This window comes from Plecotus auritus (assembly GCF_963455305.1).
Source record: "Plecotus auritus genome assembly, chromosome: 2".
NCBI classification, from domain to species: domain Eukaryota; kingdom Metazoa; phylum Chordata; class Mammalia; order Chiroptera; family Vespertilionidae; genus Plecotus; species Plecotus auritus.
Window position 1 is genome coordinate 195,109,686 of NC_137771.1, and position 22,715 is coordinate 195,132,400.

General features: G+C 40.1%; 1 protein-coding gene across 1 annotated transcript in view; it reads right to left on the minus strand.

Moving 5' to 3' along the window:
• The window catches only part of ECT2 (epithelial cell transforming 2), a gene marked incomplete at its 5' end in the record, with an annotated part of 79,774 nt that overhangs the window by 42,228 nt on the left and 14,831 nt on the right, over positions 1 to 22,715 (minus strand). The window contains 10 exons of the mRNA XM_080652317.1: positions 273 to 495; positions 2,420 to 2,482; positions 2,581 to 2,696; positions 3,061 to 3,191; positions 5,528 to 5,601; positions 7,276 to 7,383; positions 8,905 to 8,994; positions 9,961 to 10,143; positions 11,884 to 11,963; positions 12,636 to 12,784. Coding sequence (XP_080508443.1) covers positions 273 to 495; positions 2,420 to 2,482; positions 2,581 to 2,696; positions 3,061 to 3,191; positions 5,528 to 5,601; positions 7,276 to 7,383; positions 8,905 to 8,994; positions 9,961 to 10,143; positions 11,884 to 11,963; positions 12,636 to 12,784 — 1,217 coding nt within the window. The remainder of the gene's footprint in view (positions 1 to 272; positions 496 to 2,419; positions 2,483 to 2,580; positions 2,697 to 3,060; positions 3,192 to 5,527; positions 5,602 to 7,275; positions 7,384 to 8,904; positions 8,995 to 9,960; positions 10,144 to 11,883; positions 11,964 to 12,635; positions 12,785 to 22,715) is intronic.

Here is a 22,715-nt window from a genome sequence, read left to right on the forward strand (position 1 = left end):
AGCTGTGTGACCCTTAATGAGTTATTTCTCTGACCTCAGTCTAGTCATCCGTAAATAGGAGAAATGAAATCTATCTTATAAATACAAAAAATATACAAAAGCACTTAGCATATAGTAAACAATCATTAAATAGAAGCATTTTCATGTGCTTTTTCTACTCAACTAGAACAAAAGGCAGAGCCTTTCATATTCAATTTAAGCAGAGATTTATCTATAGTTTAACAATATTCCATTCCACTAAATTTTAAAGATATATTTTAAATGTGAATTACCTCCATAGTTAATGCTAGATTCTGGTGTGTTGGAGATATCTAGAAGTGACCCTATAGAAAGGGAATGTTCAGCTGATGGGCGCTTACGGGGAGGGAAAGGTGACAGGTCTGTCTCTCTTGAAAGCTGAGCAAGCGTCTCTTTTAAACGACGTCTTTTGCGATTGCTGTTTGGAGTACTTAGAGAAAGCAGTGACACTGATTTCTTGAGCTCAGGTGTATTAGCCTGCAATCAAAAGCACAAAATCTCAATTTCACTTCCATGGCTCTTTACTGAGACAGGAACAAAAGAAAAATATATTTGAGTCTAACAAAACCTGGATTTCGCACAATAATTTTACAACTATATACTCTGCCAGGTAATTCAGAAGCTTCGTAAAATATAATAGTCAATGCCCTAGCACCTCATTCCTTTTCTTCATAGCACTATTACCATTACATATTCGTCTGTAAGCTTGTTTACTATCTATTCCCCATTAGGCCATAAACTCCAGGAGAGCAGGTGCCATTCACATTTTGTTCACTGTATCTCTAGCATTTAGCACGGTGCTGGACACAGTGCTCTCCAACGTTTGTCAAACAACACCAGATTTTAAAAGCTCTCTCTCAGTATCTAAAGCATTTTAACTTTATGTTAAGAACCTAACATTGAGAAGAGAACACAATATAGTATTTGCTTGTTTAAACCCATACCACATCTTCAGTATTCTATTCAAAATTATTAAATCCCAAACTGAAGTAAATCGTCCCGTAAAACCTCTTCTATTGCTTTATGCCACATTTTGGTGAATGATACCACTCTTCACCAAGATCCAGCATGGAGGCTGAATTTTCCTTGCCTACATTCTACTACTACAGTCATTGTTTTTAACAACATCTTCCCCCTTAATATTAAATGTCTCCCAATATTTATAGCAGTGATTTTCAACTGGTGACCTGCAAGAATTTTTAAACACACAATACCTGACTATTTAGTCAGGGGCACTGGCCTCATTTCCTTTAGACTGTCCAATAAAAAAATGACAACAGCCAATACAAGAATAGCCATCCAGTGGGAATGAATGAAAATTATACCTACTTTTTGTCAGATTGGCAAAAAATATATTTTTTTGATATATTGCAGAATTTTAGTAATTAGTTTATGTGTGCCATGAGATAAAAAAGGTTGAAAGTCGCTGACTTATAGGATAAAATCTAAACCTCTTCAATATATTAAAAACTTGTTAATTCTGCCCACCTAGTAGGCTTTATCTGTTGGCCTTCTTTCTCACATTTTTTTCTAAAGCCATACTAAGCTACTTGCTATTTTAACATACTTTCAAGCTTTCATACCACTCCCACCTGCTATCTAACTTGAATGTCCTTACCAGGTTAGCCTACTAAATTGGCTCAACTCTTCTTTGCTCTTTTCAATCCTACCCAAGTCTCTCAGAATGAGGCTAGTTAAAATACATTATTCAATTATGGCATATATAATTCAGCCCTGTAACTACTTGCATATCTATCTTTCCTTTACGGTTCTAAGTTTCTGAAGATAGGGATATCAGTGTTCATAATAATACCACCAATTATTAGTACAGAATTCTACATAATAAAGGCTAATAAGCAAATTGACAGAGGGTGGAATGACCAGTCGCTATGACACGCACTGACCACCAGGGGGCAGACGCTCAACGCAAGAGCTGCCCCCTGGTGGTTTAGTGCGCTCCCACAGGGGGAGCGCTGCCAAGCCGGAAGCCAGGCTCATGGCTGATGAGCGCAGTGGCAGTAGCAGGAGCCTCTCCCGCCTCTGCAGCAGTGCTAAGGATGTCCAACTAAGGATGGGCAGTGGGCCTAAGCCGTCAGTCGGACATCCCCTGAGGGCTCCTGGACTGTGAGAGGGCACAGGTCAAGCTGAAGGACCCTCCACCCAAGTGCAAGAATTTTGTGCACCAGGCCTCTAGTGACATAAGATTACAACAATATCCATTACAATGAGTGGTTTTAACTAAATAGACATAGACAACTACTCCAATTGTTCTCAAACTCCTAAACATGATGTAACAGATGACCTGTATGCTAATTATACCATGCTCTTTTTGGATAGAAAGTGTCATCTTTATAAAATCAAATTCATAGAATAACTAAGACACATTTTTTAAAAAGCATACCTTTTCATATAAATACATAGTTTCTCCAGCTCGGGCATCCATTTGAATGCTTCCCCAGAACCACTAGGTGAGAATAAGAACATTTTAATTAAGAATTCGCATTATCAGAAATGCCAACTGTAATAGTTTTAGAAAACCAATCTCATTTTTTAATTACTTGCCTCTTGCTTGACAACATAAAGTTTCTTTGAAGGTTCAAATGGAAGTTCTTTTACTGTATTCTCTTCAACTATAAGGTGAGTGCACCTTTCATCTCCAACCTGTAAATAGCTACCTCCTAAAGAAAAAATGCATACAAACATATAAATAAGGCAAACTACTTCAAACACAAATCCTTTTTCTTTCCTAGAGAGAGGAAGGGGGAGAAAGAGGAAGAGGAAGAGGAAGAGAGAAAGAGAAAAACATCAACTGGTTATTTCCCATACCCTCCCCAATTGGGGACAGAACACACAACCTCGGCATATTTCCTGACCAGGAATCTAACCCATGACACTGAAGCAGAATGATGCTCCAACCAACGGAACAACTCTGCCAGGACCAAACCCAAAATTTTTTTAAGAGGCATATTCACCAGGAAGTCATTAGGCAGGCGTGGGGAATAAAATATATATGTAAAACTTTTAAATTATGCCAAATTCTACCTTGCATTTCAGTCATTTCTTCCATATTGGTTTTCTCTTCATCTGAAAATCCCAGAAAACTTAAAATGCAATCTTGAAATGGAGGAACTTTAAATTCATTTCTAAAGTCATCAGTTGATGCACAGAAATCCCTAAAAAAAAAAAAAAAAAAAAAAAAAACACACACACACACATATATATATATATATATATATTCTTCTAAAACAGCTTAACTTAAATTCAACAAATTAGGTACATCAATTTCTAATCTTCAAGGTTTCAGCATAATCCATTTATTGAAAATATTTTACATCGGATCCTGAAATTATTTTTAAATATATTTTATTGACGCCCTAGCTGGTTTGGCTCAGTGGATAGAACGTCGGCCTGCAGACCAAAGGGTCCCAGGTTCGATTCCAGTCAAGGGCACATGCCCAAGTTGCGGGCTCGATCCCCAGTGGGGGACGTGCAAGAGGCAGCCAATCAATGATTCCCTGTCATCATTGATATTTCTATCTCTCCCTCTCCCTTCCTCTCTGAAATCAATAAAAATATATTTTAAAAAATTAAAAAATATATATATTAAAAAAATAAATAAATAAATAAATATATTTTATTGATTTTTTACAAAGAGGAAGGAAGAGGGATAGAGAGTCAGAAACATCGATGAAAGAGAAACATCGATCAGCTGCCTCATGCACACCCCCTACTGGGGATGTGCCCGCAACAAAGGTATATGCCCTTGCCCGGAATCGAACCTGGGACCCTACAGTGCGTAGGCCGATGCTCTATCCACTGAGCTAAACTGGTTAGGGCAGATTCTGAAATATTAACAAAACTTTAACATTTTAATAACAAATGGTAAAAAAATTTTTTTTGATGTGTCCTCATGTCATCCTGAATTAAATTCTGACAAAATTTAATCATGGTAATTTTTACAAGATTCAAATTCCTGCTCTATACATGAAATTTTAAGTGTGTGCTAGGGGTTCTAATTTCATTAAATATTAAGTAATGAAGAAGCAAAACAGCAAGGAATTACAAGGTTGGAAAGCTTAAAAACATTATGAATTGCAATTACCACATAAAATGTAACCAGAAAAACATAAAATAAGAAAAAACACAATCCAAATATCCATTAAGCTATCCTATATAATAAAGAGGTAATATGCAAATTGACAATCACTCCAACACACAAGATGGCCGCCCCCATGTGGTCAAAGATGGTCACCCCCATGTGGTCAAAGATGGCCACCCCCATGTGGACACAAGATGGCTGCCACAAGATAGCCACCAGGGGAGAGCAGTTGTGGGCGATCAGGTCAACAGGGGAGGGCAGTTGGGAGGGCCCAGGCCGCAAGGGAGGGCAGTTAGGGGTGACCAGGCCGGTAGGGGAGGGCAGTTGGGAGGGACCAGGCCTGCAGGGGAGGGCAGTTAGGGGTGACCAGGCCTGCAGGGGAGGGCAGTTAGGGGTGACTGGGCTGGCAGGGCAATTAGGGGCAACCAGGCCCTCAGAGGAGGGCAGTTGGGAGCGACTAGGCCTGCAAGGGAGGGCAGTTGGGGGACCAGGCCTGCATGGGAGGGCAGTGGGGGTGACCAGGCCTGCAGGGGAGGGCAGTTAGGGGCGACCAGGTTGGCAGGGGAGGGCAGTTGGGAGCAACCAGGCCAGCAGGGGAGGGTATTTGGGGGTGACCAGGCCGGCAGGGGAGGGCAGTTAGGGGAGACTAGGCTGGCAAGGGAGGGCAGTTAGGGGTGACCGGGCCAGCAGAGGAGGGCAGTTGGGGGCAACCAGGCCTGCAGGGGAGGACAGTTAGGCGTCGATCAGGCTGGCAGGGGAGTGGTTAGGGGGTGATCAGGCTGGCAGGCAGAAGCGGTTAGGGGCAATCAAGCAGGCCAGCAGACGAGCAGTTGGGATCGGGCCTAAACGGGCAGTCAGACATCCATCAAGGGGTCCCAGATTGGAGAGGGTGCAGGCTGGGCTGAGGAACACACACCACCTCCCACCCAGTGCATGAATTTCATTCACTGGGCCTCAAATTACCTAATAATTTTAGAATATTTATGATAATCAAAATCATTTCTCAGATGTCTTCCAATTTTCAATACTTCATAATTTTTAAAATATATTTTTATTGATTTCAGAGAGAGGGAGAGATAGAAATATCAATAATGACAGAGAATCATTGATTGGCTGCCTCCTACATGTCCCTTACTGGGGATCGAGCCCACAACACAGGCATGTGCCCTGACCAGGAATCAAACCATGTCCTCCTGGTTCATAGGTTGACTCTGAACCACTGAGCCACACTAGCCAGCCGTAACTTTTTTTTTTTTATAACTTCACTCTTCTTAACCTTTATTCCCCAAGCTACCCCAAGACTGAGTTTGTTTTCTTCTATATTAGTTATGAATTTAGGGTTGAAGCACATGGGATTACCTTTATAACATTTAATTCACGTAACAAACTACTGAATTTTTAAACACTTACTGTTCATTCCGCCTTTCCCAAGCTTTATAAATCCATTCTGGCTTCATAATTGGAGTACCCAGGCTCACAGCAATCTAAAAATATAAACATTAAACTACTATCATTTTTACTTTAAATAACTGCATTTATGGAAGTTCCAAGCAATTACATACATACTTTTTTTTTGCAGTTTTAGATCATTGTTCATCTACTTTGTAACATAATATAAAGAAAAATTAACAGAAAAAAAAACACTCTCAATCATACAACTTAGGTTAAAACAAATCCCATGATGTATAAACCATTTCCTTATTTTACTAGTACTTTAAATAAATGTATCTCTGAAGTTGATGAAGTTCATCTTTATTATAGCTCATTTCTCCTTTCATGTTTACTTCTTTCAAGAACTGACCCCCAAGATAGCACTACAGAAGAAAACATCTGATTAACTAAAAACTTCAGTATGAATTAGAAAGTAGGAATTCCCTGGAATTAACATTTGCTACATAAATAATAAATACACTGATGGAGGGTTGGAACAGAGAGATAAAGTCTCCCCAACATATATATTCAAGTATAATCTTAACTAAGATTTTAATCCTAATAAAGATACTTTCTCGTTTTAATATTAAATCTTAGGAGTATTTTATAAAAACTCTAGAGGCCCGAGTACGGTCCCTAGGCCTGGCCTGCGACCAGGGCCATTTTCCCCGGCCGCCCACAGCTGGCCCCAGCCTCCACTGCCACCCACCCCCAGTTACCCGTTCATCATCGGGCAATCAGAACCTGATGGCCAGGGGAAGGGACCAAGAGGTCGGCCATTCCCACCTGCTCACCGGCCCCACCCCCGCCGCAGGTGGCCCTCTGTATGTGGGGCGACTGGCGGGACGGGTGTCTTGCCTGTCACCACCTGTGTCCCCCGCCACCCACCCCCGGTTTCCTGTTCACCATTAGCCAATCGGAGCCTGCCGGCCAGGGAAAGGGACCAAGAGGTGATCAGTGTGCCTCATAGTGACTGGTCAAGTGGTCGTTCTGCCATTAGGGTTAATCTCCATATTACCCCTTTATTATATAGGATAGCTCTGCTCTGTTCTTATAAAGACCACTTAGATAAGAGTAAAATATGTATGTATCTCTCTCATCACTTCCCAACCCCCCTCATTTACTAATGCTCATAGTAACCTTTGCAAATAGTATTCATCTGCCTGAAATGTTATCCATCAACAAACCTCCAAAATCCTCCTCATCTTTGAACACCTAACGCAAGTTCCATTGCCACCTTAAAACCTGAGACCACACTCCTATGACTTAAAATTTTGTATGCTAGTCGGTGTTCTCAGTGATTAGAGCATCGGCTCAAGAACCAAAGGGTCAGGGGATCGATTCCAGGTCAAGGGCACATACCTGGGTTGCAGGTTTGATTCCTAGCCCTGTTGGGGCTCATGCAGCAACTAAATGATATGTCTTTTCCCATCCCCTCTACTCTCTCTAAAAATCAATGGAAAAATATCCTCTGGTGAGGATTAAAAATAAATATATAAATAAGTAAAATGCTTTAAAAAAAAAAAGAGAGAGAAAATATATCCTTGGGTGAGGATTAACAACAAAAAACAGGGTTTGGGAAAAAAAAATGTTGCTACATGTATATAAAGCAAAAATTGAATTTCTGAACTTCAGTAAATTATAGGACATAGATGACACTGTTGTTATTAAATCTAATCCTGAATGATGCAATCCTGAAATACACAAAAATACCCAAGTTTACATACCCTGAATTTTTCTCCTTGTGTACAATTTGCCACCAAATGTGTTACTTTAGAATTAAAGTCTTTTCGAATAACTCCACCCATGTGATGGACCAAAGTCACCAATCTGACCTCAAAAGAAAAATTAAGCAACATTAGCTTCATAATTAATTTAAATAAAATTTTAAACTATGTTTACAACTTATTTAGCATTAACTGAGTACTTTCTGTTTTATAATGTACATATAGGAATTTTTATAAAGGTATAAACTTTACATCAAAAAAATTGAAAGATTCATCTGTTTTACTGGCACAAAACTATATAGTGACTAGAGGCCCGGTGCATGAATTTGTGTATCAGTGGGGTCCCTCAACTTGGCCTGCAGGATCGGGCCAAAACCAGCTCTCCGATATCCCCTGAGGGGTCCCGGATTGCGAGAGGGACTCAGGAGGTTGGCCAGCCGTGGAGGGACCGTGGGAGGGCTCCAGGGCGTGTCCAGCCCATCTTGCTTAGTCCCGATCAGCCAGATCCCAGCAGCAAGCTAACCTACCAGTCTGAGCGTCTGCCCCCTGGTGGTTAGTGCACGTCATAGCGACTGGTCAACCGGTCAACTGTCTGCCCCCTGGTAGTCAGTGCATGTCATAGTGAACGGTTGATTAGCCTTAGCATATCATTAGCATATTACGCTTTGATTGGTTGAAAAGCCAACCGGGGAGCCGGACACTTAGCACATTAGGCTTTTATTATATAAAATAAGCTAGTAAGATGATCACACAAAACTTAGTTAATTAAGCTACCTTTCACAGCTAAATATATTACTTTTTTTATAACATGAGGTTATGTTGTACCAAGATTCTTCCCACAAAATTAGAGTAATCCTCCATTACCTCCAACATAGAAACTTACAAATCAAAGAAGCTTCTGTGAGCTTGGCTGGTGTGGCTAAGTAGTTAAGTGTTGACCTATGAACCAGGAGTCAGGGCACATGCCTGGGTTGCAGACTCAATCCCCAGTAGAGGGCATGCAGGAAGCAGCCAATCAATGATTCTCTCTCATCATTGATGTTTCTATCTTTCTCTCCCTCTCCCTTCCTCTCTGAAATCAATATTTTCTTTTTTTAAAAAAAAAGCCCTAGCCAGTTTGGCTCAGTGGATGATCCCTGATCCCCAACACATGCGGATGGGGCATGTGTGGGAGGCAACCAATCAATGTTTCTCTCTCTTTGTCTCTCTCCCTCCCTTCCACTCTCTCTAGAAATCAATGGAAAAGTAGCCTCAGGTGAAGATTAACAAAACAAATTAAAAAAAAGAAGTTTCTGTGAATTCTCCAGGGCAGTAAGAATACTTTAAGGCTGAACTTGTGTAACAAAAAAAAAAAAAATTGCACTGTGTGCACAAGAAACTTCAAATAATGTGGCCAATAGGATACTGAAAAGAGTTTAAATAGATTAGACAGTTACTCATTTTTTCTGTTAATTCATATGCTAGCCATCCTAGACAAAATATTTGGGTTTTTTCACAAGCCTCTTCAGAATATTTCTTCACAAAATTTGAAACTGGTATAGACAGAGTAATTTCTCCTCCGAAACTTTGAAAATAAAACCAGGATACATTATCAAAAAGTGCCAATTTAGAAAATTTTTAAATACTTACTAGTTCTTCTTTCTTCCTGAATCCAGTAAAGCATAGTACTAGATTCATCATGCTTGTACAATAGAGTGGACGACATGAAAATGGCAAAGGCTGAAGAATAATTTTAAATCTGTGAGCTTTCTTTATAGTAGAAAATGGAATAAATCTTTCTCAAGTTAAACATATCTGCCCTCTTATCAATCAACTACCCCAATCCAAAGATTTAGTTACATTTTTCAATATGCAATAAAAATAGCAAAAAAAATTTGCTAGTTTCACAATAAAATTTCCACAATTCCCAAATCATACTTGATACACATAATCTAAGCACACTTTAAGATTTGCAAATTAAACACAAATATACTCAAATCTTTAGTTCTAAAATGTACTTTGTCACATGTGAAATATTATCAATAAACAGATTTCCAACTCCATACACTACTGTAAATGCTTCCAATTAAAGTTAAAACAGTTCAAATATTTATAAATACTAGGTATATAACATATAAAACAAATATGCTTCCAATTTTTGAGCTAAAAAAAATGGAGGTAATCAGTAAATATTTTAACCAATTTAAGACATATATATCAGAATAAGAATATACAGATATTTAACAGTTAATATATGTATATTTAATTTGGGGCTTTAAAATTTTTACTCGGCTTCTGCAAGCAACATTTCTCAACCAAAACAGAGAATTAAAGATAGTCATGTGCTTCTTACTAGTATCTATAACAAAAACACAATGACTTAAGCAATTTTAAGTTAATAAGGCAAGCTTTAGAATGGCAAAACATAGCAATAAAACCAAAGAATAGGGGCTAACTCTGCTACATCTTATACGTATATTATATATATAGTTTTTATTGCCTAACTTTCAAAGGTGTTAGATTTTCACTACTGAAAATTACAATAGAAAAAAAACACAAAAGGACTATATATTAGCTACTACTGTTCCTATTCTAAATATTTCATACTCTCAACAATTAACAGAATTTCCTACTTCCCAATTTTCACAACATTCATTAATAAAAATTTAACCTGGAAAAATCATAATAAATGTATATTCTTCTTACCTCTCCTTTTTGTGCACAGTTTAATACTACTGGTGGTCCAATAACTCTACAATCAGTCTTGTATAACTCAGTAAAGACAGGATCCTGGAAGTCCATGACTATAAATACATTTTCAAATTCTGGAGAATCCAAACTTTCATATTCTTCTACTGATTCCATCTTTACAAAGGGCACTTTAATTTCCTTGATTTTTTTCATGTAGTTATAGAAATAAAATGTATGTATTATAAAATTAATTCATATAACTCTCTAAATAAGACCTACAAATTCAATACCAAAATTTTAATTTTTTATTTGTTGAAAACTTAAGTTTTAAATCATACAATAATGAACTTTATATTCAAGAGTGAACAGTCATTTCTTTAGTTGCTGATTTGCATTTATATTTATATATATATCCATCTACATTAAGATCTTAAATTTTGAAGATTTCTCTTATAAAGGCCTAAGCTTTGACTTAATAGTCATTATAAATCATCTTGTATGCATATAAAATAAAAATGATGAATTTAAGCACACACATTTTGACAGTAGGATGCATTAAGATATCCACTATTGCTTTTTCTAACCAAGAAAATGTCATACATATGGTTCCTTCTTATACAAATAAGTCTTTAGAAAAAATAGAAAACTATGGCACTTGTGATCTTCCAAAAGGGTATAGATTAACATAATCATTTCAGTATATATGAGGAAAATAAGAGAAAGATGTGAACTATGTAGGCAGTTGCAGCATGGCAAGGATGTATAAAAAAGCAAGTTACTGTTTACCACTTTATACTGTACACCTATGAAAAAGAATGAAGATATTTAAGTACCTATATGACTCCCATGTAACAAAAAAAGAGAACCATTTAAAGGAAAATTCTGAATGGTTAAATGATTTGGGCTTTCTTTTGTAGGTTGATATGATGGGCTGAATCATGTATCCCCAAGATTCATATTGAAACTAACCCACTTATACCCTAAAATGTGACTGTATATTTGATGAAAGGGCCTTTTAAGAGATAATTAAGGTAAAATGAGTCACATGGGTGAGCCCTAATCCAATATGTCTTGTGTCCTTATAAGAGGAGGAAATTTGGGGGGCACACAACAGAGATAGCAGGGATGTGCATACACAGAAGAAAGGCCATGTGAAGACACAGCAAGAAAGTGGCGGCTACCTCCAAGACAAGGAGAAAGGCCTCAAGAGAAGCCAAACCTACTAATACTTTGATCTTGGACTCCTAAACCTAGGAACTATGAAAAAATAGATTTCTGTTGTTTAAGCCACCCAGTGTGTGGTATTTTGTATGGCAGCCCTCACAAACTATTACAGGTGGTATAGAGAATTAAATATATTTCATATACTGAGGCAAAGTCCCTAATGACTGTCAATTATGATTTATAATTTGGAAATAAAGCAAGAATTTAGACTAAATATAAAGTTAATGAGAAAAAAGATAAAAGAATTTAGAGAAAAGTATCAGATCTTTGTAAATTCATATGCCATTTAAATTTACAATGACAAATGATAAGGATTCCATTATTTGCAATAGATGCAATAGTTTGGGGTTTCAGAAACACCCAAATTTTAGAAATAAATTTAAAATTGTTTCTATTTATCTAGTTCAGAGTGCACAATATACCTTGCACCTAATTTAGGTCGTCACCATAAGTGAAATATAAGAATACAATCAAGGGAAGTGCAGCATGCCACATGCAATGAAATGCTGAACCTACCATATTAACAACACTTTTTATTAATTTTTCATCCGATTTTCCAGGGCAACTTTCTTTTATCTTTATAACTGGTACATCCATTATTTTAATAGTCTGTGGAAAAGAGACTTAAGTATGAGATTAAAACTATAAAATTATTTATATCCTAATGGAAGAAAAACAGCCTTTTTAAAAAGTTAAAAACTTAAAACTCCATACCTTTAAGGCTTTTATAAGCTCTTCTTGTTTTCCAGCTTCTTGAACCAATACCACTCTTGTTTCAATCTGAGGCATTTCTTCTATTAAAATTAAAATGTTTAAATATATTTATCAGGAATTAATATCAAAATCAGTAGTTCCTATTCCCATTTTTTGTTATATCTACTATATTTTCCACCTTTGAGATCATAACATTCTCTAAAATTAAAATTACTTATTCCCAGCTTATTAAAAAATATTTTGACCACATTCCATTTTAAGGAAGAGAACATATATACAAACATCAACACTCCTCCTAACCAAAGAAAGCATTCAGTATCTTGTACAATCATCTCCATCAACAGTGCATTCAAATTTAGGAAAGACCCATTTACATAGTGAGGTAAGGGAAGAAGTCTTTTCACCTAACCAGACATAACTGAATACAATCTAGCTAACACTGTTGCAGCTAGATTGCCCTCACATACAGAAAAAGCAATATCCAATATGACTTCCCCCTCAAAGTTGGGAAGCATTAATCCATACAATAAAAAGTGTAGGAGGGGGGTCACTGAGGGTTAGGGGACAGGAGACATCTATAATACTTTCAACAATAAAGATAATTTTTTAAAATCTATGTAAAGATTGTCAACAAATATTTACTGAATACCTGTACTCTAACTTAACATTAACAGTGTTACAGTTAAATGATAAGTCTCTAGTCAATAAGTTTAGTATTAAAATAGTGATTTGCAGTTTTAAAGCACATTTACCTTCAACATACAAAACAGGTCCATTAAGTAAGTTTTCCTTAGAAGTTTCAGTAACTTTAGAATCAAAAATGGAAGAGTCTGCCAAGCTTGTCCTCCCAGCACATGTTAGTACACTATTGTCAGCCATTGTTTGTACTCTTCTAAGTTCACTAAAAAAGAATAAATTTGAATAAGGATACATGAAACAAACATGATCTTTGGGCAAACTCTGCTTTTATACTAGAGTTTATTAAAAGCATCAGTAAAAGAAAAATGTAAAAAATAAAAATAAAAGAATAAAAAGCATCAGCACCCATTTTTCTTAATATTAAACCAAAGAAAGTTCACTCAACATCTCTGAACCTCTGTTTCCTCTTCTGTAACATAAATACACCAGTATCTGACTCAGTAGACTATGGTCCAAATCACAACCAAAGGACTCAGGGCCGGGCGGTTGGGCATCGACCTAGGAACCAGGGAGTCACGGTTTGATTGCCGGCACATGCCTGGGTTGCAGGCTCTATCCCCAGTAGGGGGCGCTGCAAGAGGCAGCCGATCAATGATTCTCATCAGTGATGTTTCTCTCTCCCTTCTTCGCCGAAAACAATAAAAACATATATATTTTTTAAAATTGTCATTTAACCAAAATATTCACTTTTGGTTTCTTTTTAGTTTTTAGGCAATCATCTTTCAGGGTGGGGGAGCTAAATGCAATACTGGGTATGTTGTTGGTGTAACTGACAACTTTAATAATACTGATAACATTACAGAACATTATGATTAACAAGATTTATTTAACCCTTAATATGTGGCAGACATTGTTCTAACCCTTTTTGCTTGTGTGTTTATTTAGTATCTACAACAATCCTAAGAGGCGGGTACTGTTATTGTTTCCAGCTGATAAAGAAACCTATAATGGAAAGGTTAAGTAACTTCCCCCAAGTCACAATGTTCGTGGTAAAACTGGGGTTCTTTTAACCACTAAGCCACACACATCTGCACCGAAGAGGATGGTGCGCGCGGACGCGGGGGGTGGGGGGGCGGTAGAAGGGAGGCGGATGGGGCGGGATGGGCTGGCGTTTTATGTACAAACTAAACTGCCCACCGATAAGCCGGCCCAGAAGAATCGTGGAGCGAAACCACTGCGTCCTGAGATAAGACCGCAGAGGGTGCAGCGCCGGCCCCGCAGCCGCAGAGGACAGTGAGGCTTGCCAAGGCCCCCTTCCCAACCAACTCCCTCCCTTCACCCACTGACTCTTCCGGAAGAAATAGCTAGCCAGGTGAGCGGCGGCAAAGAGCACAGCTACCTGGTGGGCTTCGGGCTCCCACCCCCGCGCCCCGCCCCGGCGCCGGGAAAGCGGTGGTGCAGCTCCCAGAGCCGGGACCCGGCAGGAGGACCCGGAATTCGCGGTCACCGGGGCGGGGCTGTCGGACCTCAGCAAAGGAGCCCACTGCTCCCGGGACGCGAGCCCACTCCCACTCCCCCGCTCACACCCAGAGGCCTCACCACTCTCACAAAGCGCCCTGGAAGTGCCACTTCTTCAAACTCCGGTTCCTTTCACCGTTACCGCCATTCCTCGCAGGAGGCAGCCACTGCCAATTCAAAAAGGGAGCCTCTCTCTCTAAAAGCCATGCCGATTGGCGCGTGATGTCAACCTCTTTCCCATAGGCTGGAGCCTCCAGAGGGGCGGGGATTGGTCGCTGCCCTACGCTCCTGATTGGTTGTGCATGTGTTTCAAATGAACCCAACGTCTCGGACGTCGGGACGTCAGGATTTTGTAGAGAAGTGCCCGGATGTGGCCAGCAGGTGGCGGTGGTGGGCCCTGGGCGCCACTGAGAGTAGCAGGTGTGTCTGTGGCTACCGCTTGTTTACTCAGTAAACAGCCCGTTTCCTGGGGAAAGTTTGAGCGGATGCGCCTCTCCTACAGCTTTTTTTTTCCCCCTAGAGCCACCAAATCCTCTAAAGGAAATCAGTGCCTCCACAGATGATCACCCCTCCCCACCCCCACTGATGGCTGTGATCTGTAAGAGTTTCTGCCCCGAATGCTTTCTGCTTTGGCTGTTGGGTTGAAGGTGTGCGCGCAGCAGGAACCAGGACTGGATAACTCGGGCCTCTGCAGGTGCACTTTTTAAATCAGCAACCCGCTTTGTTTAAACCCTGATGTAAAGCACTGGACTCTGGTCTAGGGAATTTCCTGGATGATTAGAATAAGTTCCCTAATATGTCCTGGGCTTTTATTTTCTTAATATAAGCTTCCATTTGAACAAATGTAAAAATATGTCTGGAGATTCTAGAATCTCCTGGAGCCAAGGTAAATTGCTTCCTGATGCCTTCTCCCCACCCCCACCGTGAGATCTTTTGTTACTTTCCTCTAAAGTCTAGCCAAAAATGTATCGTTTTACCTGTAATAACTATTGTTATTATGAAACCAAAGATTTTTTCGCTTATTATCTTCTGCATTCTCTGAATACAATGCCCTATCTAATACTATATCTTAAGAAAAGTACGTCTTCCCCAGGTGGGTTTTGCATAGTTCCCACCTAATCATTGATTTACTCAAAAGAAAGGGGAATCCCATTAAGAGGAAGAAGACTTACTTTTGTTACCAATGAGAGGAGGAGAGGAGGAGCCCTCCATTCTTGTCTTCTGGAGGAAAAGATTTCAATCAAGAGACAGACAAAGTGTAGGAAAAAAGCAAACAAGAATGTATTGACCGCAGCAAAAATATACTCAGGTGAGGGAAACAAGGAAGGGGGTAGAAGCCGCAGGGAAGCCTAGGCTGGGCTGCCTTAGGTCACTGGGAAGTCAGAGGATGGGGGGCCTTTGCTCCCCTGGGGGCTGGTCTCATGGGGTCCCTTAGAGGTTGGGGGATATGTGGGAAATGGGGCAAGTGGCTCCTCAGTGCTCCCAGAAGGGAGAGTGCCCTGGGACCCTATTTTCAGGGGTTTTAAAGGCGGGGCATGTAAGGGAGCTTTTAGGGACAGATTAATAGAATATTCATCAGCTTCAGGCTGATGTACCAAAATAAGATTTATTCTCTTAATTTGTCTGTCCTTGGGTGTGGTTGGCAAATGGCACTTAATTGGATTTCTGTTATCTGTCTCCCTGAATTGGGTGATTTAAGCTATTTACCCTCTGGTTGGGGAGAAATGCAAACCATTTATTCTATTTAAAACATCTTTATTGTTGAAAGTATTACATATGTCCCTCAAACTGTTTACTCTTACGTGTCCTTGGTTTAAGGAAGATGGGATTTACTAGGTGGCTGCAAACTGCTATTTAACTATCTGTCTTGGTTTCCCTACCTATTCCCCTCATCCTAGAATTTTCCTAGCTTCTTACTATTCCATAGCACTTTGAAATGGAACACCTTTGGCCCTAGCTGGTTTGGCTCAGTGGATAGAGCGTCGGCTGGTGGACTGAAGTGTCCAGGTTCAGTTCCAGTCAAGGGCACATGCCTGGGTTGCAGGCTCAATCCCCGGTATGGGGTGTGCAGGAGGCAGCCAAGATGTTTCTCTCTCTCTCTCCCTCTCCCTTCCTCTCTGAAATCAATAAAAAATAGAAAAAGAAAAAGAAAAAAAATGAGCACTTCCAAATATCTCAAACAAGTCATGAGGATTTACAATATTTTCTAATTTTGTCAGGACACCTTAGAATACCTAAGAAGTTTATAATGCGATACACAAAATGAGTGAAGCAGTCTAGTTATTATTGATTTCCCTGTTTATAATTGAAGACTATTTGCAGTCTGCCCATTATAAGCCATCATAACCGTTGTGGCAAAAGAAAAGAAAAACAGTAATTAAAATTTCACTTTGGAATGTGCTTTCATTCTTAAACTAGGGTGTGCCCAACATTCCAAAAATTCTCATCACACTGGTTGGGATCAGTGGATATAGAGCATCCGCCCGAGGACTGAAGGGTCCTGGGTTCAATTCTGGTCAAGGGCACATACCTTGGTTGATAACCTCAGGTGAGGATTAACACAAAAAAAAGTAAAAAATTCTCATCACTGATAATACATTACACCATTGAGGAGAGCAGCCTATTTCCCTGTTAGACATGTTTTGCACTCAAACCTAATGACTGAGCACATAGTATCACTGCACAAGTTGTACACTAGCTTGATTCCTCAGGATATGTGTCAGTTTGACTGCCAAATAAACAGGCTGTGCAATCTTACAGCATTTCCAAGCCATCTACCCTCAAGCAAGTTTTTTTAACCTCTGCCTGTTCGTCTTTGTATAAAATGGCATGTTTGTACTGAACTCATAGTGTTGTTGTGAGGATTAAAAGAGGGACGTGTGGCCCGGCAAGTGTGGCTTAGTGGTTGAACATCAACCTATGAACCAGGAGGTCACGGTTCGATTTCCAGTCAGGGCACATGCCTGAATTGCAGGCTCAATCCCCAGTAGGGGGCATGATGTTTCTATCTCTCCCTCTCTCTTCCTCTCTGAAATCAATAAAAATATATTTTTTTTAAAAAGAGTTAATGTGTGTAATTAGAACATACTCTGGCACATAAGCATTCAATAATGTTAGCTATTAGAGGGAGAAACCAAGATGGCGGCATAGGTAAGCACCTAAACTACTGCCTCACACAACAATTTCAAAACTACAACTAAAAGACAGAACGGACACCATCCAGAACCACAGGAAAGCTGGCTGAGTGGAAATTCTACAACTAGAAGGAAAGAGAAAAGCTCACAGAGAATTGGAGTTACGGCAAAGGGTCTTTGTGCGCGCAGAGAGGAAGGGCGGCTGAGAGCCTGGCTGACTTTCTCTGGCAGGAGGGGGAAGGAAGCTTCCGACTGCACTGAACCCCAGTTCCAACTGCACTGAACCCCAGTTCCAGGCGAAACCCCATGGACCCAGGCTCATACAGGGGGAGTCTGGACTATCAGGTAGAGAGAAAGGCACCCGGAGACTCGGAGACACGGGGGAGACCTGGGAGAGCCCCGGCGGGCAGGGGTCTGGAGGCACGCACGCCAGTGTGCACAAAGACTGCGGAGGTTGCCACAGGCTTTCCCTAGCAGAAGGGAGTCGGAAGCTCCTGACTGCACTGAGCCCCAGTTCTGACTGCACTGAACCCCAGTTCCAGGCGAGCCCCTGGGGACCCACACTCTTACGGGGGGGAATCTGGACTCTTGGGCGGAGGCTTGGGAGCCGGGGAAGGCAGAGGTCTGGAGGCGCGCATGCCAGTGTGCACAAAGACTGCGGAGGTTGCCACAGGCTTTCCCTAGTGGAAGGGAGTCGGAAGCTCCTGACTGCACTGAGCCCCAGTTCTGACTGCACTGAACCCCAGTTCCAGGCGAGCCCCTGGGGACCCACACTCTTACGGGGGGGAATCTGGACTCTTGGGCGGAGGCTCGGGAGCCAGGGAAGGCAGAGGTCTGGAGGCGCGCATGCCAGTGTGCACAAAGACTGCGGAGGTTGCCACAGGCTTTCCCTAGCGGAAGGGAGTCGGAAGCTCCTGACTGCACTGAGCCCCATTTCTGACTGCGCTGAACCCCAGTTCCAGGTGAGGCCCTGGGGACCCACACTCTTGTGGGGGGAGTCTGGACTCTCGGGCGGAGACTCGGGAGCTGGGGAAGGCAGAGGTCTGGTGGTGCGCGCGCAAGGGCAAGGCTGATGGGAAGCCAAGACTGTCTGCTCCGCCCTGAGACTCCACCCCATCCAAGCTGAGCACAGAGGCTTTTGCAATTTGGCAAGTCTAATCCTATAAGGCTGTCTCCAGCACCGAACTTCTCCCAGCGTAGACACAGCTGATCCTCACAGCCAACTGGCCTGGAGGTCAATTCCTCCCAGTGATACCAACAACAATCAAGACTTAACTACAACAAGGCTGTACACACAGTCCACAAAGGGGTGCACAAAGAGTATCCACCTCAGGTTAACTGGGGAGGCCGACCCACTGGGCCATTTAGGAAACCTAGCACACAAAGCTACCCTACCAACTCAGGGAAGCAGTGAAAATGCGGCAACAAAGAAACAGATCACAAATGAAAGAAATGAAGGAAAACAAACGACTGGATATAGAATTCAAAACCACGGTTATAAGGATTTTCAAGAATATCCTAGAAAAGGCCGATAAATATAACGAGACCCTCGAAGATATGAAAAAGGACCAACTAGAAATTAAACATACACTGACTGAAATAAAAAATATTATACAGAGACCCAACAACAGACTAGAGGAACACAAGAATCAAGTCAAAGAATTGAAATACAAAGAAGCAAAAAACACTCAACCAAAAAAGCAAAAAGAAAAAAAAATCCAAAAAGTTGAAGATAGTGTAAGAAGCCTCTGGGACAACTTCAAGCGTACCAACATCAGAATTATGGGGGTGCCAGAAGAGGAGAGAGAGAGCAAGATACTGAAAACCTATTTGAAGAAATAATGACAGAAAACTTCCCCCACCTGGTAAAAGAAATAGACTTACAAGTCCAGGAAGCGCACAGAACCCTAAACAAAAGGAATCCAAAGAGGACCACACCAAGACACATCATAATTAAAATGCCAAGAGCAAAAGACAAAGAGAGAATATTAAAAGCAGCAAGAGAAAAGCAGTTAATTACCCACAGGGAGCACCCATACGATTGTCAGCTGATTTCTCAACAGAAACTATGCAGGCCAGACGGGGGTGGCAAGAAATTTTCAAAGTGATGAATAGCAAGAACCTACAACCAAGATTTCTCTACCCAGCAAAGCTATCATTCAGAATTGAAGGGCAGATAAAGAGCTTCACAGATAAGAAAAAGCTAAAGGAGTTCATCACCACCAAACCAGTATTATATGAAATGCTGAAAGGTATTCTTAAAGAAGAGGAAGAAGAAAAAAGTAAAGATAAAAATTATGAACAACAAATACATATCAATCAACAAGTGAACCTAAAAATCAAGTGAATTAAAAACCTGAGGAGCAGAATAATCTGGTGAATATAATAGAATCAGGGGCATAGAAAGGGAGTGGACTGATAATTCTCAGGGGGAAATGAGTATGGGGGGGTTCAGGAAGAGACTGGACAAAAATCATACATCTATGGATGAGGACAGTGGTGGGGAGGTAAGGGCAGAAGGTGGGGTGGGAACCGAGTGGAGGGGAGCTATGGGGGGGAAAAGGAGAAACAATTGTAATAATCTGAATAAAGATTTATTTTAAAAAATAATGTTAGCTATTAATATCACTACTACTTTACTACTACTGTTCTCTCAGCTGAGACCCTGTAACCTCTGCAGTGGTTCTCAACCTTTGTAATGCCGCGACCCTTTATTACAGTTCCTCGTGTTGTGGTGACCCCCAACCATAAAATTATTTTAGTTGCTACTTCATAACTGAATTTTGCTACTGTTATGAATCGTAATGTAAATATCTGTGTTTTCTGATGGTCTTAGGCTCTACAGCAGCGGTTCTCAACCTGTGGGTTGCGACCCTCAGGTTGAGAACCGCTAGCAGGGTTGCCTAAGACCTTCGGAAAACACAGATATTTACATTATGATTCATAACAGTAGCAAAATTACAGTTATGAAGTAGCAACGAAAATAATTTTATGGTTGGGGGTCACCACAACACGAGGAACTGTATTAAAGGGTTGCGGCATTACAAAGGTTGAGAACCGCTGTGGCACCGATGGTTCTCTACATTGCCTTCTCACCCTTGACCATAGGAGCTATGGTAGCTACGTTTCTGTTCCCTTTGCCTCACCTTACTCCAGCCCCAAGTCATCCTCTCCCCGCGCCCTCCCCCCCCCCACCCCGCCCCGCATCAGACCAATCTTGATGCAGAGAAGACCTCTATTGCATCCTTTTCCTACCAGAAGGTGGACAGTCCTTCTTCTACACCAAATCTAATCTTCCTCTTCTCTTTTAGGGGAAAGGCTGTGTACTCAAGCTATCTTATCTTGTCTAGCAGACTTGGCTCTTTTCCTGGTGCTCTTGTCCAGGCTCTGTCCCTTCCCAAGGCAGGTCTTAGCTAAGATTCCTTATGTTAAATGCTACACTCTTTCTCCAGGACCCTTCACTGGAAATACAGTTATTGAATTCATATGTCAAGGGGACAAAACTGTTTAAAGTATAAGCTAGCTAGGTAGATAGATAAATGAAGATGAGAAGTTCCTTGAAAGAATAAACCATTCAGTAAATTCTTAGTGTCATCCACAACTCCTAAGATGCTGAATGAACAGATTTCAGACAAAAAATACTAAAGGATTGAACTGAATTTCAGTACTTAGTATAGTGAAGTGTGTGACTTACTTTCCCCAAGCAATAAAATAATTTCTGAGGTGGGGAAAATGAAATGTAAAAGATTGAATTACTGAGATTATTCCTTTGGAGGATCAACTCCCCCACCTCCATCTGTGAATTGAGTGACAGGCTGGACCATCTTTTCTGACTTCCCACTCATACTTGCTCTTCTTCCACTTTATTCCCTCCTCTTCATTCATAGTTTCTTTTATTCCTTTCCTCTGTCCCCCATCCATCTCCATCTTCTTTCTTTTATCTATATTCCTTCAGGGCAGCAGAGAATGGGAGCATGGGAAAGTTAGTTTGGGGTTATGGACTATCTTTCTCCACCCAACCTCAGTCACAAGTGTGCACACTGCCCATGCAATCACTCTTCAAATCAGAGTGCACAAGATTTCTCACTTTCTAGTGTGTTTGAATCTACTAATATATCTGAAAAATTATTAAGTTTGTTACAATAAATGAACAACTTTGTTGTAATGGTCTTTGTTTTATGTAAAATTATGATTAAATATAATTGTCTAATGTTATTTCTAAATATGAAATGTTATGTTATCAATCTATAATAGTATCTATTTTATAATAATTTTAAATGTCTTAAAGGATTAAATGTTTTATTGTAACTAAATATTAACACTATAATGACTCGTAGATTTCACATAATGTGTTTTTTTCCTCTATCACCATTCTTAACCCCTCAAGACATTTAGGAAGTACATAGCCATATATAATGCCACATTAGGTACAGTTACAAAGATTCAATCATAAGAATTTATCACCTTGCATATAAGCATAACCAATGGATACAAGACACTGGTGGGGAGGGCAGGTAAAGGCATGTACTGGGGGGTAGAGGAGGCCGGTGGGGGAGGTCAATGGGGAGAAAAAAAAAAGGAGACATATGTACTACTATTTGTAATACTTCAAACAATAAATAAATAAATAAATAAATAAATAAATAAATTTATCACTTAAGATTTTTATTCTAAAATGTTTAATGAATAGCCATGGAATTCTGTTCTATCTTGGAATTATTAACATTTTCCAATTAAAATGTCATATTTCCAAGTTGGTTATAATTTAGCATCTTCTAACCTGTCATCTCTGCCTGAAAAACAAGCTTCAGAAATTATAATCACTTGGAGCCAAACGAAGCTATTTTATACACTTCAATAGCCAGTAATTAAGATATGAATCATTGCTTTATTCATATGAATCAATGGGCTATAAATCACTTGACATAGATTTACAAGACTGTACAGATTTAGCACTTAAAGTTTCACAACTAGAATTCACTTTCCTTGATGGAGCAAGAGTTTTCAAATGTGATGAGGCCATTATTTCAAATTATCTAATTTGATTAGTAAAATTTTAGATGTGGAAAAAAATCTTAGCTCATTAGTCTCATTCATTTTACAGATGAGTTTTACTAAGGCTAGCAACAGAGAGGTTATAGTCCTTTTCCAAGGTCAGGTAACTAGTTAGTGGCAAAACCAAGATCAAAAGTTTTATTTCCATTAATCGATTCTGTCTTTTTATTAAAGATATTAATATTTACATTTTACATTATACTTATAAAAGTACCAATATATTTATTCATAATGCTTATTTTTTTACCTTTGAAATCACTAAAATGCTTTCAGTTTTCTAAGAGCCTTGTTGATCTTGTCCACCAATGTATTTCCAGCACCTAGCAACAGTTCCTGGTACATAATATGTTCTCAAGAGTTGCATGAATAGCACTGTAATTGATCTCCAAGAATCTATATCTCCTTTTAATCCATTCTCCAGCCTGCATTCAAAGTGACATTATGCAAGTCCTAATTCATCATATCACCACCTGCCTGGTCTGACCT